General features: G+C 37.9%; 1 protein-coding gene across 1 annotated transcript in view; it reads left to right on the top strand.

Moving 5' to 3' along the window:
* The window catches only part of Su(fu) (suppressor of fused domain protein), a 382,271-nt gene that overhangs the window by 126,493 nt on the left and 236,875 nt on the right, over positions 1–18,903 (top strand). The window contains exon 5 of the mRNA XM_090385208.1: positions 1,137–1,295. Within this exon, the coding sequence (XP_090241334.1) occupies positions 1,137–1,295 (159 nt within the window). The remainder of the gene's footprint in view (positions 1–1,136; positions 1,296–18,903) is intronic.

Raw genomic sequence — 18,903 nt, 5'->3', positions numbered from 1 at the left:
GAAGAATATACGTGATAATCGGAATAATTAATACGTACTGTGATAAGTACATATGAACTAGTTGACATTTCTGTTCACTGACGTTTGTGGGTAGGGATTAAAATTTAAAACAGTAAAAAGATAAGCAATCAATAACAAAGAACATGGCACACACAAATTGCAAGTAACACGATACATGCAAGTGAGAACCGAGTAACGAGTTACAAAGCTTTAAAAATATGAATAAAGAGATCTGAAAATTTATTTTTTTTATATGATTGAAGATTCCGTAGAAGTGTAAACACATTTTACCATAATAACCCACAGAATTCCAGCTGTCGGTATTATCGCAAATTCAGTAAGATCGAGTTTACTATTCGTTTATGATAGATTTCACTAACAGAAAAGCCCAATAAATGGGTGACTGCTAATTGTTTTTATTGTTTTATGGTTGTGACCTCCAGAATTTCGACCGAACCACGTGGTACCGTCGGAGACAATCGTGGGGTAATCTCCAGTGCTGTGGTCTTCTGCCCCGATGAAACGGCATGCTGTCCCAATTAAGCGAAGTAAACCCTGGCTATTTTCTCGTTTGGTTTCTGTTTTTTAAGATTTGCCCCAAATAAACGGCTGCCCCGATTAACCGGTGGCCCAAATAACCGGAATCCACTGTATTTTGACTTTTTTAAGGCCACTGGTTTAACCTGCCCCTTCAAATTAATGTCATAAGTAATGTTTACCAGTATAGGGAGCAACTGGAAAGTTGCTTATTGTCAGTTGTTCTAACTGCTGCACACAGAATTTTAAACAGCACAGTGTGTTCTAATGGAATATTCTATTGGTAATACTCTGTTGAGGGAGAGTAGTAATTCACTGAGACATGACATTCATAGCTCCTTTGAACTTATTTATTTTTCAAGTATTCTAAGTTCAGGTATGCTATACTGTATCAATATTCTGCATTTATGAGTTTCAAAATTAGTTCAACCTTAAAGAGAGTGGGATTAGTTTTGCATATTATTTTATGTCAAACATGAGATAAAATATTCAGGCAAAAACAGCATCTTTATTATAAAAAATGGGAAGAATGAGTTATTCTAATTTTGACTAAGAATGTATGTAACATATAACACAATTTTAACACTTTCCTTTTTTAGATTGTCGGAGTGTGTACTGAAGAACTGCAAGCAGCTCAAGGCTGGAATGGGCCAGGAATTATAGAATTGATGAAATGTGTTCCTGGAGCTGGTGGTCCATGGTTAATTACTGACATGAGGCGAGGTGAAACAATTTTTGAATTGGATCCAAGTGTGCAAGTAAGTATTCTTTGTATTTTTAAAGTGTTACATTTCGTATCCAAAATTCAACTGGCTAAGCAATAGAAGATGCAATTTTTTAAAATTTTATCTTCAATTTGTTTGTACATATGATGATGGAATGTGCAAATAAGGCAAGAAATTAGGTTCCGAGAGTCACTGTAGTAGTTTTGGCACTTGTCATACAGTTTGAGAGATCTGGGCTCTAATTCTATTGGAGACTTCAGGATGTCTTAAAGGCCTTCATGGGAGTCGAAGAGCAATTTTCCACAAGCAGGTAACAGGACATTGGATGGTTTGAATAAATAAACACTACTGTGTGTGACTTTAGAATAAAATTTAATTAACACCATGGTGGATGTTGCTCCTTAGATTATAAAAGTCAGAATAGTAGCATAGTGCTAAATATAATATTAGACAGTTATCCAGGATATTCATGAGGATAATAACAGTGAAATACTAATTGATAAACTATCATAAAATATAAATAAAATGAACAAGTGGGGAGGGATGTATTATTGTTCATTATATTGCCAAAATGTTTATGGCCTTAACTTTCAGATTTTGGGTTTTAAACAAAGAAAAGAACATGAGACATTCACCTCTGTGGGCAAACTGACTTGGCATTGGCAGCTGATAGGGTTGGTGTTAGTAGGAGGCAGTTGCTGATGGGTCAGTACTTGGTCCTTGACATGAATAGCTGTAGGTGTCTTTGTGCCTGGTGACTTTTTATTTCCTGGGTTATTTGTACCTGGTCACTTTGTGTGCACTACATTTTGGCTGTGAGAGAAAGCTGAGATTAACTGAGGCTTGTCTCCTGAATGTTTTGAAATCCTGGGATATTTGTAGAACGTCAAGTGTAGGTACACTGTTCTGAGCTGATTTTGTTTGATTGGCTGCTAGATGTCTGTCTTGGTTGTGTTGTGAATCCAGATTTGAGGGAGAAATAAAAGAATACCAAAGAACAGTGATGTCCAACCTTTTCCCATACAAAAGCCATATTGAAATTTAGATTTGTTTCGTGGGCCACACTGAGTGAATCGAGAAAAATTGATGCTTACATTTTCCATATCTTGTTACATGTAAAAGAAAGTTTCTGTTTCCGTGTTGTCGTTTTTTATTTTCAGGCTATATATAAAAAATGCAAATTCCCAACACTCATCTTTATCAGTGATTTATTTTTTAGATTTTATTAAAATTATAAAAATATGACTTACTTTTGCTTTTAAATGCTCACTTTCGAAAATTTACAACCTGAAAAGGATCGCTGCTTTTCAATATTAAGTTGAATAAATAAATATAATGACGCACCTAAAATCGAAAATATTGGAAATTTTTATTAAGTACAATAACAAATGACATTTACTGAACAAAACTTAACATTTAATGAGATAATTGAAGCTAAATGTTTTTAGATAACTGTTCAAAATTTGTTTGAAAATTTGTGATGCCAATTCTCAATATGGAATGAAGATGCTGATGTGTTATTGTGTTTCTTTTTGAATATTTATTTGATTTCATGCGTGAAACAATTTACTTGCAAACATATGTTGATCCCAACAAAGTAGCCATTTTCATGGCATTTTCTTTTATTAGCAGAAAATCTTCAGATGGGAGAGCCTTGTACAATTCAAATAGTTTATTTTTGCAGTCCATATACTTATTTTTGAACCGTGTTTTGGCTTGAAGATTAATAAGTTCAAGTTGTAAGCTGGGATTGTAGTTTTCAGCCATAGAAGTAAATGGATTCTCAAACAAGCTTATGTCTTTTTCAGATCTTATATCAGCAAATCAACTTTCAAACTCATCAAAAAATAATTGTAATAATGAGAGACAACGATTCTTTGGAAATGTTTTCACTTTTAACTTGACATTGAAAGTTGCTTCAAAGTGGACTAAATTATCTCGCTCAATTTATGATTTAAATATTAAGAACTTATTCTGAAATGATTTGATTTCACCATACAAATCAGAGACCAATTTTTCTTTCCCTTGTTTTAATTTAACAGCATTTAAGTGACTAAAAATGTCTGTAAGAATTGCAAGATCAAACAGCCACTCCATATTTGATAGTTGTTTCATTGGTTTCCCTTTTGCTGTCATAAAAATATCAATTTCATGACGCAGTTTAAAGACACTATATAACACCTTGCCACGACTAAGCCATCTTCACTGCACTATGTAAAATTACAACTTCGTATTCAGCTTCCCTTTCTAACTGTTAAAACATGCAGTGATTAAGGCCATGTGATCTTATAAAATTTACAATTGAAACAACCACATTCATAATGTGTTGGAGATCCAATACTTTCCCACAAAGAGCTTCTTGATGCACAATGCAGCGAATTCCAATCAGAGTTTCAGTTCCGATATCTATCATTTTCTTGGTTATTGTAACGATAAAGCCCAATGTTTTTATCAATCATATTTTTTGCATCCCCAGTTGTGACACCTACCAGGATTTTTAATATTTAATCCTAACTTTTCGATAGATTGGGAAAACTTTTCAAAAAGATTTTCACCTATAGTTCTGCACATACTCTGTAGATGAGCTAAACCTTCAACTGGGACAAAATTATCATTAATTCCACATATGAAGATAAGGAGTTGGTCTGTGTCGTTGACATCAGTACTGTCATCCAATGCCACACTAAATATCATTTGTTTTATTGTTTTCAAAAGTTGTTTGAACAAATTCTTTCCAATATCTTCTACTCTTCGCGTAATTGTTCGCACTAAAATATCATTTGTTTTATGTTTTCAAAAGTTGTTTGAACAAATTCTTTCCAATATCTCCTACTCTTCACATAATTGTTTGTCGAGACAAACTGATGTCTTGTATCATTCTTCGTTTCTCCAGACAAATTTCTTCCACAGCTTTTAACAAACAACTTTTAACAAATTCACTGTCACCGAACGGTTAAACTTTCAAAAGCAATCAAATGTGAAACTTAATAACTGGCACTTAGAGCAGATAAATTTCTTGACTGATACATTTTCAATGTTTTATTGTTTTCTTAATTCATTTTGTAACATTGGACACTCTTCTTTTTGCAACACTCCTTTATATTGATCATAAGATTTATGCTTGATATCATAATGACATTTTAAATTATATTCTTTAAAAACTGACAGTCTCCTTACACACCAAACACTGCTTTTTCTTCGTAATCAGTGAAGAAATAGTCTTCAGTCCACCTTTGATTAAAAACACGACACTCCAAATGGACTTTCCTCTTTCAGAACATTTTATGGATGATTTTTTTCATTCAGTACAAATTAATAACAATTCAATACAATGAACAAGTTATATAAAAATAAGAGAATTTCACAATATGAAAAGATTCATACGTACATAACTGTATTTAGCGTACATATGACTGCACTGGACTAAATGTACATGTTTAATACAGTCGAGCTCAATGCTTGCATGCACTCCTTTTTTAGAGAGTTGTGCCACTGTACATGCAGTGGCATGACTCTCTAAAATGCTGTTTTAGTTCACTTTCCACGCAGGCCATAGGTTGGACACCACTGCTAAAGAAGAATGCTGCGTTTATGTGATTTTAGTGTTAGCCATATGGACAAGCAAGCTCCAGTATTTTGCTGTATCACCCAAAAAAAAATAAATAAATAAACCAAAATAAATTGCAGTAAGCACTGGTTATTAGGATTGGCCGGTTTATAGAATCAAATTTCAAGAAACCAATTGAAATCATCAATACGAACATTACACTTTTGTTGTTTATTAGAATCATATGTTATACAGTAAACCCCCGCTATTCGCGGGGGTTACGTTCCTGAGAAATGTCGCGAATACCGAAAACGCGAATACTGAGTTATGGCTCCCATAGTAATAAAGGGGTTCCGTTCCAAAGTATGAAATATATAAGAAAAACTAGTCTAAAATTTTGTCTATGTATGTATTATATGTACCTTCATAATATGACTATGAACATAGACAGTACATAGTGAAATACAGCATATGGCATTGAAATGAAAATAAGAAACAATTTAATATTAAATGTAATATTTGTTAGAAATTTCAAACAAATCTTTCAAACTAGCGCCTTTGCTAGCAAAACAAAACTTATCCCGCCAGTGCTATCACCAGTTTCGCTGAAGTGTTGATAAAGGAGTTTTGCCTTTTCACGAATGGTGAGTGAAATTAACGGAATTTTATTTTGAGTTCAGTCTTCTATCCACAGATTTAAAGCCGTTTCCATTTTTTCTAATTTAACATCACGAGTTACAGAGCAAATTTTTGAAGCAATTAGCGCGTTTTCACGGACACTACGGTGGATTTTTTCTTCTGATTTTTTGATTGATCGTACCATCGACTCGTTGATTTTATAATGTTTTGCCACTGAGGAGACACTTTCACCATTAGAAATTTTATCTAATAACTCAATTTTATTCACTAATGTCATCACCTTCTTTGCTATTTTCACATTTCTCTTGTTATTCGTAGCCATATTTTTGTAGGGGTTAGAAAGAACTTGTCCACAATAAAGTCACTTTCTTCTGTTAAAACACACGAAAAAGTCTGTTTTACACTGCAAAACGCTAGATTTATCATTTTTGTAAGCATATCAATTTATAAATTGATAATGGGTGCAGTTTACCTTTTTCTGAAAAAATATTGCGCATCAAGGGAAAAAAAAATAAATGCAAAGATAAAAAAAAAAATGATAATAAGATCAATTTATAAGCATGTAAATTAAAAGCAAATGACGAAACCTTCCATGACAAGCGCATAACACATACTGAACAAAGATTAGCGAAAAACATCCACGCTCGCGATTTTGTCACCCCTCTCCCCCCACCCACTGAGTGCTGTTTTGACCGTCTTTCCCGGTCAAAACAGCGCTCAGTGGCTAATTTTAGCCACGTTCATGTTTTTTTATGTCGGAAAATGTTCACGGCACTTTAAAATTCACATTTTTTTAGGTATCATTTTATATTAAATCGGCGATTGCAAATACGCGAAACCGCGAATAGTGGGGGTTTACTGTAATTCAGTTGTACGAACCAGTTTTGAAAATCTTTGTGGTATTTTTCTAAAGCAGGTTTTTGTAGGTCATAAATTTAAACAACCATAAAACAAAACAATTTTCTGGTTTTTGGTTTCTTAGGCTTTTTTATTCAGTACAGTCTGTTATAAGCAGATAGTAAACTTGATCTTATTGCATTTGGGATAATACTGATACCTGGAATTCTGTGGTTTTTATGTGATTATAGTGAAATGTGTTTCCCCTTCCAGGAAATTTTCAATCATAAACCTAAACCACAGAAATTTTCAGAATCCTCTCTTCAATCCTGTATCTAAACTTTTTAAACTTTTTCCATTCTGTATCTCACTTATGCATTTCTTGTTAGTTGCAATTTGTGCATGCCATGTTCTTTGTTATTGATTGACGTTTATCTTTTTTACTATTTTAAAATTTACAACTTGAAAAAATGCTGGTGAACACAAAGAGTTGATTTGAGTGTAAAAGATAAGTTAGAACTTATAGAAGCATATGACAAATTAAACTTCAGCAATATGTCTCAAAGGGAAGCAGCAGTAAAATTAGTAGGGCCACAGTCATCTTTATGAGTTATTAAAATCATGTCACACATTCAGCACTTAATCCTGAATACATTGTTAACACAGATGATGGGGTTGTACTACAGGACTACCCTTGACCATTGCATAATTTTTAAAAATGCCTCTGTGTCTGCAGGAAAGAAGGGCACCTCCATAGCCAGGTGGGCAGGAGCAGCAGTGCATAGATGCTTCTTGATTAGACCGGGGTTTGAGCCCGTGAGCCACCAAATACGGAGGATGCGGAAAGGTCAGGGAATGACCACTGCATATACCCGGAGCAATATGGCCTTAGTTGCTAATGCTCCTAAAAACCAAATAACAACAACAGGAAAGAAGATCAAAGGCAGGATTATGGTTCTTTTAGTATGCAACATGACAAGCACAATCCACATGAACCTGTTAATTATGGGCAAGGGTAGATGTTTTAAAGAAGTAAAACAGCTACCTGTTGAATATGCCAGTAATGCCAAAGCTTGGATGACAACTTCTTTCTTTGAAGATTATATTCATAAATGGGATTTGCAATTGGGTGAAGAAAAACAAAAAAATTGTGTTGGTTTTGGACAATTGCCCAACTCATCCAAAGTTGACTTTCAAAAACACTGAATTCATTTTTCTACCTTCAAATACCGATACCTGCATTAGTAGTTTCAAAAAAATCTGGATTCATTATTCATGATGGTTAACTAAGTCACAATACCCATCACACTGAAAAGCCTAAAGACATGGGTGAAAGGGAGTTAATGATTGGGTGGACAAAGGTGATCTACAAATTTCAGCAGATGAAGAAATTATGCAGTCTGTTACTGATAATTTTGCCAAGGAAAATGAACCTGAATGAATTCCAGTTACAAAACAGCAAACTCGTAAAGCTATAGCCATCCAGAGGAGAGCGTTGGAAGAAACTGGTGCAAGTGATAGTGAATATAGACTGCTATACAATATCGAAAAATCTATAAATAGACTTTGTAATGATAATTCAAAGAAATTTAAAATAACTGACTATTTTAAATTACAATCATATTAAAAAGCATTATGTTTAATTAAGCTGTGTACATAATAGCATAAATTTATTTTTGTATTGCTAACCTCTGGATATTCTTCCAGTTTTCTCCTGTCATTTAATTTTGTATTTAGTAAGAAAATAAAATGTAACTTTATATCTTTATTTTTATAGCCAGTGGATAATATTTTTCCAATTTTCACTTATTAGAATCTCTGTTTAAATAGAATCAAAATTCAGTTTACAAACGTGATCATATTAACCAGCTTACTTTATTATGTTTCCTTCCTCATTCCAGTAATTATCAGCTTGCTGGGTAAAAGGAAACTTCTTACAGTTTAAACCCCTTTTCTTGAATTGAATTTGTCTCTAAGTTTTGTATCATTTGAAACTGTGAATGTTTCACTTTCATTCACTTTGCTTTTATTTTCTTCATACAAAAATCCCCGCTCAAATCCTCCCCCTCTTTTTACCAAACTCATAAGCCAGATAATCAGGTTTTTCCTCATGTGGGCACCCTTTTGCTTATGTCACAAGGCATGATGCCATATTTGGATCCTTACAAGAAGTTTTTTTAGGTACAGTCTCAGTTGCATTCTTATAGTGGGATTATGATTTCCTGATCATGTTAAGGAATTATAAATCATTGATGGAATAGCATTTCAACACCTTTCTGTCTCTGGCTGCACTATTGCAGAGAACTTTTACCTTCAGAAACTCCATACTTCATATTGTAACCCCAAAATTCCTCTCTTCCTCTACTGAGGTATGTCATCTAAGGTTGGGGAATGGGTGGGGTTAAGTAAGTAATGAAATCACTTAAATAAAATCACTTCACCTGTGTAAAGATTTGAATCTATTTATTACTAATTGCTTAAAAGTTCTTTTTTGATATTTTTCTCCTGTGCTTCTTCAGCTACTGAATTATTTTCATACAAATAAAAATAAATAATTTTATTTTTTAATTTTGATCTAAACCATTGGCAGTTGCATTACTGTAATTTTAACCTGTCATCAAATTTTTAAATTTTTGTACTTTAATCACACAGTTGTCAAATTATCCTTTTACTGTACAACTTTGAAGTTGTACAGTAAAATGATGTTAACTGGTTGCAGCACATATTTGGACTGCTTTGGAAGAGAGAGCAGGAATTATAGAAGTCAATTCAGAAGAACAGTGCCCAAGGAAGTATTTCTAGAAGAAATATGCAGGAGAGACTGTTATTTAACCTAACTGCCCTCTTTTGAATGGAATTTAGAAGACTGAGAGAGGTTTTGGGGGGCACCACTCCAGATGTGGTAACAGTATTTCATGGTAGGGTGGATTTGGAAGACCCTTATACCAAACACAATCAAAAGCATTTGAAATGTCAACAGCAATTGCTTGAGTTTTTGAGTTTCACCAACCTTTTCCATAGATGTGTAACATAAGCCAGAATATCACGAGTGGATTGATATTGAAAGAATCCATACTAGCAATCGTTGATCAGATGGAAGGTTTCTAGATAGTTTGTGTTAGTGGTTAATTGATTTCTCTATTACCTAAGAAAGGATAGAAGTAAGTGCAATGAGACAATAATTGGATGAGAGGGATTTGTCACCCATTTAAGGAACTTGCTGGATATGAGAAAATTCCCAAGCAGAAGGTAAAAACATCTTTGGAATAAGAAAGTGAAAAAAGGTGACACAGAACAAGAGTAAGTTCAGGAGCATAGGTTTTGTGCTCCTGAACAAAAGCACAGGAGCAAGTGGAGAAATGCCATCAGGACCTGGAGCTTTTTTAGCATCATAATTGATCAAAATCCTTAAGACATTCTTTTGACCAAAAATGACAGGAGCATTGAATGGAGTGTACTGCAAATGTTGGGTGGTTTACCAAGATCATCAATACACAAGTTGGAAGGAAAATAGGATGCTAGCAGGTCAGCTTTCACTTTGGCTGAAGTGGCAATAGAAGCATCTAGTTTTGATGGAGGCGGGAAAAGAGATTGGTAAAAGGTGTGGCCAACAGATTTAGCAAGACGCCTGAATGCTCGGTAGTTAGAAGTAAATTATCTACTCTTAGAATGTTCGAAATCTAATTCGGATTGATTAATAACTGCATTACAAATGTTGCAAGCTTGTGTGTAGGCAAAAAAATGAACCTGGAGATTTGGAAACAAGCTAATTACGATATGCAACATTCTTCTCTTGAACAGCCTTAGCACATTTATTGGAAAAACCTTGTTTTTTCCAATAAATGTGGTACAACAAATTAAGTATATTAACACAACAGTATTATGTATAATAAATTTATTATACAAGTATATAAAAAATAAGTAAAATGTGTAAAAAATTATTATGAAATATAATAATTTCATAATAAAGTTTTATAGAATTTTCCAAGCTTTTATTAAATTCTCATCTGACACACATGCCGACTTCTTTTCTTACTGTTTGTGTGTGTTGCTAAATGACGTTTTAAAAGCAGCCACGAATTGACATATTTTGCTCGATCGAAACATGTCAGCATTGGGCCTACAATTTTAAGAAATAGTAGAAGAAATTGTTTTTGTCAATAACGAAGCTGGTTGATATCGTACTCAGAGCATTCATCAAATGATTCAATTATTCCGAAACCATCGTTTCAATTAGGTATTCTCAAAATCCAAGAATTGTATCTCTTTCATTTAACTGAAGCCTAATTGACAGTTTTCTAACTTCATTCTCACCAAATATCACTTGAGAGTTAATATCTTCAAGCCCGTGGTTCCTATCAAGTACTCGGGCTGACGCTGCCAAATCAGCATTTTTTACTATGAAGCAGCCTGCTTTCTACTGATTGTTTCAAAGTTCTGTAGAAGGCTGGATCGATTGGAGAATAATTTCTGTAATCTTTCCCATGAGGTGAAAATCTTTGAAATCGTAGATTTTTGCCAGATTTGGTCACATTTCTGTTACATTGCCCTGGAACAGTTTCTCTTTCATGAAAAAGTCATACAATTTTTATTTTTTTATTCACCGTGTACAGATTTATATTGAGCTCCTGCAAGTCCAAGCTGAAGTCTGGTTACGGAAAATTGTGCATGACGCACTTTCGCGAAACAACGGATGATTATTTGTCGGATTAAAATAAAATTACTCTCTCCTAATTCTCGAACAGGGCGCTTAGGGTAGAAGGTTGATGAGAGCCCATTGTTTACATCGGGAATACCCAGTGGTGAGCTGTGAATATTTTAACAATGGGCTCGCAGTTTTGCTGACTTTTTGACGCGAAGCATCCTTGGGGATTCCTGTCACAGATGACGTCACTTCTGTGACGTCATCTGCGGCAGGCCTCTGCCAGAGGTGCTTCTCATGTTTACACTACTAGTCTGCGCCAAGCACTCACTAGTAGTGTGATTAGAGCGCGTGATGCATTTTTCGTGACCGTTATGATATCTCTAGTCAGCCTGATCATCGTGTTCCCTCCCCCGTATTTGCAGCACTCGAACTAGTACAGACTAGGACATTATATGATTAGAATGGCTGACTCTGTTAATCTAGGTCACGTCACCATGAGTTGGATGTGTCAGATGATTCTATGCAAATTGGTAATGTAAATAATACTCAAATAAGGATATTGCAAATAAATGGCCAAAGTTCAAAATTGGTAGCAGACAAATATCTGAAGACAAATATCTAGATTAGACAAATATCTGAAGAAAAGCAAGTGGATGTGGTATCAATCCAAGAACCGTATTGGGCTATAATTCAATCTGATCAGATCTAGAATATTAGGATATCCCTTATATTCAAGAGAATATACTCCTTCCTAGATGAGCCTAAGACGGGTATTGTAATCTTTAATAGAGAATTGGATGTAGTGATTGTACAAGGTTTTTATAATTCATATGCTACTTGTGTAATGATTGCTTCGGTGTCAATCCGGTTTTTTCTCATATCTGCGTATTGCTCTCCTTCTATGGACTTCAATAATTTTCTAGACCACTTTGAGCATGCTTTACTAATATTAAGACCACATAAAGGCCTCCGTAGCCAAGTGGTCAGGAGCGGGAGTGCAGTAGCGCACACTCCTTGAGTAGACCGGGGTTCAAGCCCCTGACTGCCAAATGCTGTTGATCTGCCAACCCACACTGGACCAGCGTGACAGATTATGGTCCATTTCCCTCAACATGAATTGCTGAGGAGGCTTCCATCCTGCAATGGGTTGATAATAGCTGCAGTTTAATGTAATTATGACAACTGATGCTAATTCCAAATCTAGCTTTTGGCATAGTTCAATAACTGATACAAGGGGTTTGATGTTGGAAGATCTTATTTATAGTCATAATTTATATGTGGTAAATAAACCCAATCAGCTATCAACGTTTAGTGGAGTAATGGGAGAATCTAATATCGATATAACTATTACAACAGCTGGGTTACGGAACTGTTTGTACAACTTGCAGGTATTTTCGGACTGGACTTCTAGTGATCACCGTGCTATTTCATTCTACGTTGATAGTGTACAACCATCCCAGAATGTGCAGGATCGAATTCTGGGACTAATTAGATTTTTGTTTAAAACAATGAACTGGTCAATTTTTGAGGATTCTGTCTGCATGGATTTTCTGACGCATAAGCAACAAGAATTAATAAACCTACCTGCATTGGTTGTAATTCAAGATTCTATTACAAAGACGGCCTATAAAGTCTGCTAGAAAAAAGATAAGTTCTACTAAATCATGTCCATGGTGGTCACGAGATTTATTGTTGCAACGTAGATTGGTACATTGTGCTAGGAGGCAATTTCAGCGGCATCGACACTGGTCTCCCAGTCAGGTTGCTAGATTACATCAAGAGTACATAGCACTGAAAAATTATTACAGAAGAGCAATAACAATTAGTAAGAGGGAAACATGGAAATTATTCGTCCAAGAGTCGTGGAATTTGAATCCATGGGGTCTGTTGTATAAAATTACAAGAGACAAGCTACGCAATTCAGATGTTTTTAATACTGTGCGTACAAATTTGACAGAAACAATAGGATGGATGGATTCCTTTGAAGCTATAATTAATAAACTATTCCCACAAGATGATTCCTTGGAAGATACAGTAAATCAGACTTCAATAAGAAGAGAAAATTCTTTACATGTAACACAGATAACTACAGAGCCATTTACACTTAATGAATTAGTATGTATAATTGGAAAATTAAATTTTAAGAAAGGTCCATGATATGTTTTGATATAGAATGAATTTATAGCACAGTTTTGTAAATTGTTTCTGCAGTTATTACTACTGCTATATAACAAATGTCTTGCAGAAGGATATTTTCCACCGAAGGTAATCAAAAAGCCTGGTAAGCCCCTCTCAGATCCTGAATCCTATCAGCCACTCTACCTGGAAGTAGTCAGGCAGGCGAGGCCTATTTTACCACCTTAGGAAAGGAACACCAGCTGAAATAGTAAATCTCCAGCTGGATCTTGCAAATGACCCCAAGATAGAGAAGAGGAGAATCACCCAACACCTACAAGCGATATGGCAACAGAGCTGGGAAACCATGCAGAAAGGTGACATCATGAGGCAATTCCTCCCAACTATAAACCATACTCACCTAGAGCCCCCTCCCTGGTTCTCGCCTGGTCTGCACATGACATTTATTATCACTGGACACTGCCCCATCAGAAACTTACAGCTATGGGGATTGAAAGAGACCTGTGGTGCCATTGTGGAGAAGAAGAGTCCTGGGGGCATCTCATGTATGAGTGCCCTGCCTATGACAACAGTAGAATCAAATTTGTTACCGCAATTCAAAGGTATCCACGTAATCAAGAGTCCTCGTTGCTGCTCGATTAAAACCGATGAAAATCTGATGAATACCTGTGGCTGCAAAGTGGTCGTCTGTCATCAGTGGCCTACCATCCAGGGCTAATGGAATTCGTTCAGGTCCAAGAAAGGACCTGACAGGTCCTTTCTTGTCAGGTCCCTACAGCGACTGTGCAGATTCTTCTTCATCTTTTGGTGAGAGTCGCTCATGGGACTGAGTCCCGTCTGTGTGTCAGTTGGGAAGGATTTTCATCAGGGTTTGAAGATCCAATCATGTGCATTTGGTGTCTGTGCAGCGCGACAGCTGCTTGGTCGTTAGTCTTTATAGATTGGGCAATGCCCCGGCTATGAGTTAAAAGAGTCAGATCTTTACAATCACTGTTTCTGGGATGTGTTCTCGTCATAGTGGCGGTCTTTACATGTTCATTTCTGTGCTTTGGTCCCATCATGGGTGTGTAGAGTCATTTGCACGCTATTGGTTGGACTTGTCTTTGGTAGTCGTGGTTTCTCCTTGGGCCCTATGGCCTGTCTGGAAGTGAAAGTCAGGATGTTTGGATTCAGTCACAATGGGGAAATAGGGATTCGAGACTCCTGTTTTTGTTGTGCTGGTTATTCTGCAGGTCAGTACGGCTTGGTGTGGTCATACAAGTAGTGAGCTATGTTGGTTCTGGTTGCTCAGGGTTTGCTGGTGGCGGGAGGGTTTGCCATCTGGCGTAGAGACTCTGGGAAAATTGTAGAGAATAGCTTGTAATTTGCTTCATTCTCCTTTTGCTTCATTTTTTCATTCTCCAGTAGATAATGCTCCTGGTTTTTGGGGTTGAATTGTATCCGTGTGATCAGGTGTCCACGTAGATCTTCATAGTGCTCACATTCATGCATTATGTGGGCCCATGTCTCCAGGGAGCCACATGTGTGCACATGGGATTATCTGTGATGCCAAGGAGGTTCAGATTGTTGCGTATCGTCCCGTGTCCTGTGAGGAGGTAAGTAGTGTAGAGTCCGGGGTTGAACCATTGCGGATATTGTGGGTGGACCTGTTGTATTTCGCCTTTTGTTGAGTCAGTCCAACATTGCTGCCAGATTGTTTGTAGGTATGTTTCCAGTCTTTTCTTCTCTCCCTGTCTGTTATTTATCAGATCTGTGGTATGGTCTAGATATGTTGTGGCTTTTCCACGCCTGAATTGCTGCTGCATTGCTGTGCGGATTACTTCCAAGTCGAGAGGCAAGGTTCGCATGATAACTTGCAGTGCATGTGTCGATACTGTATTGCATGCTCAGGTGATGGTTAGTAGAATCGGGCTATATATTATGTCCAATCATTGACGATTCACCACTGTTGAGGCCTTGTGATACCAGGTGCCGGAGATATATGTAATTGCTGGGATGATGGCTGCCTTGTAGAGGAGCGCGAGGGTGTGCCTCTTCAGCCCCAGTCTCGGCGGGTGACACTGGCAAGCATTGCTACATAATTTTTAATCTTTGTCTGTGTATAGTTGAGGTGGGGGGTAAACGATCGGTTTCTGTCTAGTATAATTCCAAGGTATTTAAGTTCAGTGACAAGCTTAACGGTTCTATCATTGATTCTAATTTTGGGCAGTCTGGTTCGGGTCAGGAAACCTTTTAGGAGTATGGATTTCGTCTTGGTTGACGAAATGGTCAGGAATGTAAAGTGTGTTTAGGGTCAAACGGCACCAGGGGTTTCCCCCATGTCTGCATAGTTTACATTGTGGGTTAACCAGTTGACTGGAAAAGCCAGAGATTTAAAAGTGTATGGACTTTGTATATGTGTGATGCCTTGTACCATTGTTCATCTGGTCATTTAGCTGCTAGGACCCCTACTGAGACCCAATGTTGCCCCACTTACACCTCATGGAGGCAGACCAGGAACCCAGTAGTCTGTTCCACCAGACTACTGGGTTCCTGGTGCCCTTGCCCCACCAGAGTAGATGATATGGTGTGGAGAGGAGGGGAGAGGATGAAAACATCTCCCCCTCCCCCAAGGATGTAGGAATAAAGGTGAGTGGGGCTAGAGTGTCCCCCTTCAGATCGCCATATGGCTACTGGCAGCTACTGCTGCATTTCTGTTTGCAAGTTTCTTCACTCATGGGGCAAGCTCCGTCCTTGTGTCCCTCATCTTTAGTTGCAACCCTTACATTGTCCTGGCTGGTATCTCAATAGTGGTACTTGATGTCAGTCATTGTAGATGGTGATTAATGTCCTCCTGACGAAGAGGTCTTGTGCGAACTGGGATAATGCTCTATATTCATCCTCAGTATCTATAAAATGGGATTCCAGTCCTTTTGGTAGGTATCTTATTTTTGTTATAAGTTTTGTTATACTGAGGTCTTCATATTGTGGGTACTCGTACACTATGTGATTCCAGCTTTCTGTCTCCCCGCACGTACAGGTGGGGTCCTCAGTCCGTATTAGAGATGCCATATGGTACCCTGGGAAGTACCAGGTCGGTTGTTTTGGGTAGATTTTCTGGAGGTCTGGTAGATATCTTCTGGTTATTTCACCCTTGATGGTCTCCATCCATCTTCTCTGCCATAATTTTAGCAGGTGGGTCTGTAGCCTAGTTTTTTTCTGTTTTAGGTTGTTCTCTGGGTCAGTTGTGTAGTCCAGATTTGTGGCCGCCACTCACCTGGATAGCAAGTATAGCAGACCTGTGCAAATGACCTCCAGGTCCAAAGGAAGTGCTCCAGCGAGTACCTGCAGTGCTGGGATACTCACTGTGCTACATGCACACGTTGTAGTTAAGAGTATGGTCCTTTGGATCATGTCCAGGATTCTTCTATTCACTGCCAATGCAGTTTTTGGGAACCAAATTGCTGAGGCGTAAGTAATTGCTGGGAGAAACATTGTCTTGTAATATAGCATCAGTGTTCTTTTTTTGAGTCCCCAATCTTTCCTAGTAACTCCGGCTACCAGTGCAGAATAGCTCCTGATTTTTTTTTTTATGTACTTTAGGTGCGGCTGCAACGAGAGGTTGTTGTCCATTACCACGCCTAGGTACTTGTTGGTTTTACAAACTTAATGGTGACATTGTCAATTTTGATTTGCTTCAGTCATCGCAATTGCAGGGTTCCTTTAAGCAGGATTGAAGAGGTCTTTATGTGTGAAATTTTGAGCTGGTGTTTTGCAGCCCATTGCTGGAGTTTCTGCAGTGCCTGGTTTGCTTGGGTTTCCAACTGGGCCAGGGAATCCACTCCCACGGTCAATATCAGGTCATCAGCGAATGCTTGTATCCTGACGGGTCCCAGATCCATCACCAAGAACTCATCTAAGACCATATTCCATAGCACCCACCCCTGCAGACAGCCTCTGTGCACTTCTCTTGTGATATTTTGATATTCTATATTGATCTCCACTCTTCTATAGATAAATAGTTTTCCATGATGTTGAATAGGTTGGTTGGCACCCCTGCCTGCCTCAACCTCGCCAGGACGCTTGGCCACCAAAGTGAGTCAAACACCCCAGCTAAGTCAACCGAGATGAGAAACAGGTACTTGTTTCTACATTCTTGCACCATCCTGAGTAGGTTTTCCAGTGGGTCCACTGTCGAGGTCCCTGGCTTGAGCGCCTCCGTAGCCAGGTGTGAAGGAGCAGCAGTGCATAGAATGCACGCTTCTTGATTAGACCAGGGTTCGAGCCCGTCACCACCAAATACGGAGGATGCAGAAAGGTTAGGGAATGACCACCGCATATCCCGGAGCAATATGGCCTTAGTTGCTAATGCTCCAAAAAAAAAAAAAAAAAAAAAAACCAAAACCAAAACCCTGGCTTGAAGCCATACTGATTCGCAGCATGGAGTCCAGCTTTTCCATAGTGGGCAATTATTCTTCTGTGAAGTAGTCTTTCAAATACTTTGTTTACCACGGAGAGCAGTGTGATGGGTTGATATGCATCTGGGCTTTATGGGTTTTTTATTGGGTTTTTTGGAATTAGTTTTAAGTTGACCGTTTTCCATGCCTTCGGCTTCCAGGCATCTGTTGTATAGGATGAGCAATAGGTACGATGCGTATTCAACAGTTTTCTTTAAGATTTCAGGCTCAATCATGTCGAGACCTGGGCATTTCTTGCTTCTTACTCGACTAGCTGCTGCACTGAGCTCGTCCATGGTAAAGGGGGGGGGGCTCCATTGCCTGATTGGTGTAACTGGCTCTGTGCTGGTAGTATCAGCATCGCTGGTTTCTGGTAGATTGTGTTCAGTATGTTGTCCATCGACCGCTCCCAGGTCATGGTAAGGTTTCCCTTCCGGGTCCTGGTGGTGGCATTCACCTCCCCTCTAGTGGGATATTGAGTGTGCGGCCACGCATCTGTGAGCTCTGTGTAAATCGGTGTTATAAAGTATTTAAAACTGGAATTTTTGCCCGCCAACAATGTTAGATGAAACTCTCTAGGACACTGGACATTCAGGTGACTTTTTAGCTAAAAATAACCTGTTTTAAAAATTTTGTATCTAATAGTCACCATACGTATATGTGCATACGAAATCTTGGACTTTAGCGTGCTGAGAAATAGTTTTATCCTCTGTGGACTCCACAGGGAAAAGCACAACTGGTGAAAAGACTAGAAACCTTGCAGTGTTTAGTAATAGGAAATTACCATAATAATGATCGTGTATTTTGTACTATTCTAATCATGTCCTTCTCTTCGCGATATCAAACAAACACGTTGCCATAACAATAGTGACAGCATCTTCGGCGGCATATTGGTTTTTACATCATTGCGAGAGGAAATACTTGCTTAATTGTACTCTTATGACTTATATAAGAACTGAATTGATATTGTATGGCAATTATACTTGTCACTTAGCAATTAGGAAACAATAATATGGCTCTTTTATATATTTTAATAAGCTTTACCTTGGTATTGTGCACAACATGGTCGGAACTCACGCTATGCTCCGGGAAGATTGAGCAATTTATGGGCTTCTGTAAATAGCGATCCAGGTAGCGGAAAGGAATTCTAATTATACTGCTTTAAAGAGGGAGATCCCCTCCATTAAGCAAGACCAAACTTGATATCGATACCCAGATCATGCTGATTGAGCCAACTTTGCTCCTGCTTGGAAAGTAAATACCAGTATCTTGTTCCCGGACCTCGAAAACTTCTGAGGGAAGGTTCCCCATCTTTCCAGGGGCATTTTGCGCTTGGGAGTACCCCCCCCCCCCCCCCACATAACCTGTGGCAGTCAGCCCAAATATTCACCGACAGACTGT

This window comes from Mastigoproctus giganteus, chromosome 11 (genome assembly GCF_048544385.1).
Source record: "Mastigoproctus giganteus isolate SK-2022 chromosome 11, ASM4854438v1, whole genome shotgun sequence".
Taxonomy (NCBI): domain Eukaryota; kingdom Metazoa; phylum Arthropoda; class Arachnida; order Uropygi; family Thelyphonidae; genus Mastigoproctus; species Mastigoproctus giganteus.
This window is presented reverse-complemented; position numbering and strand designations above follow the sequence as displayed.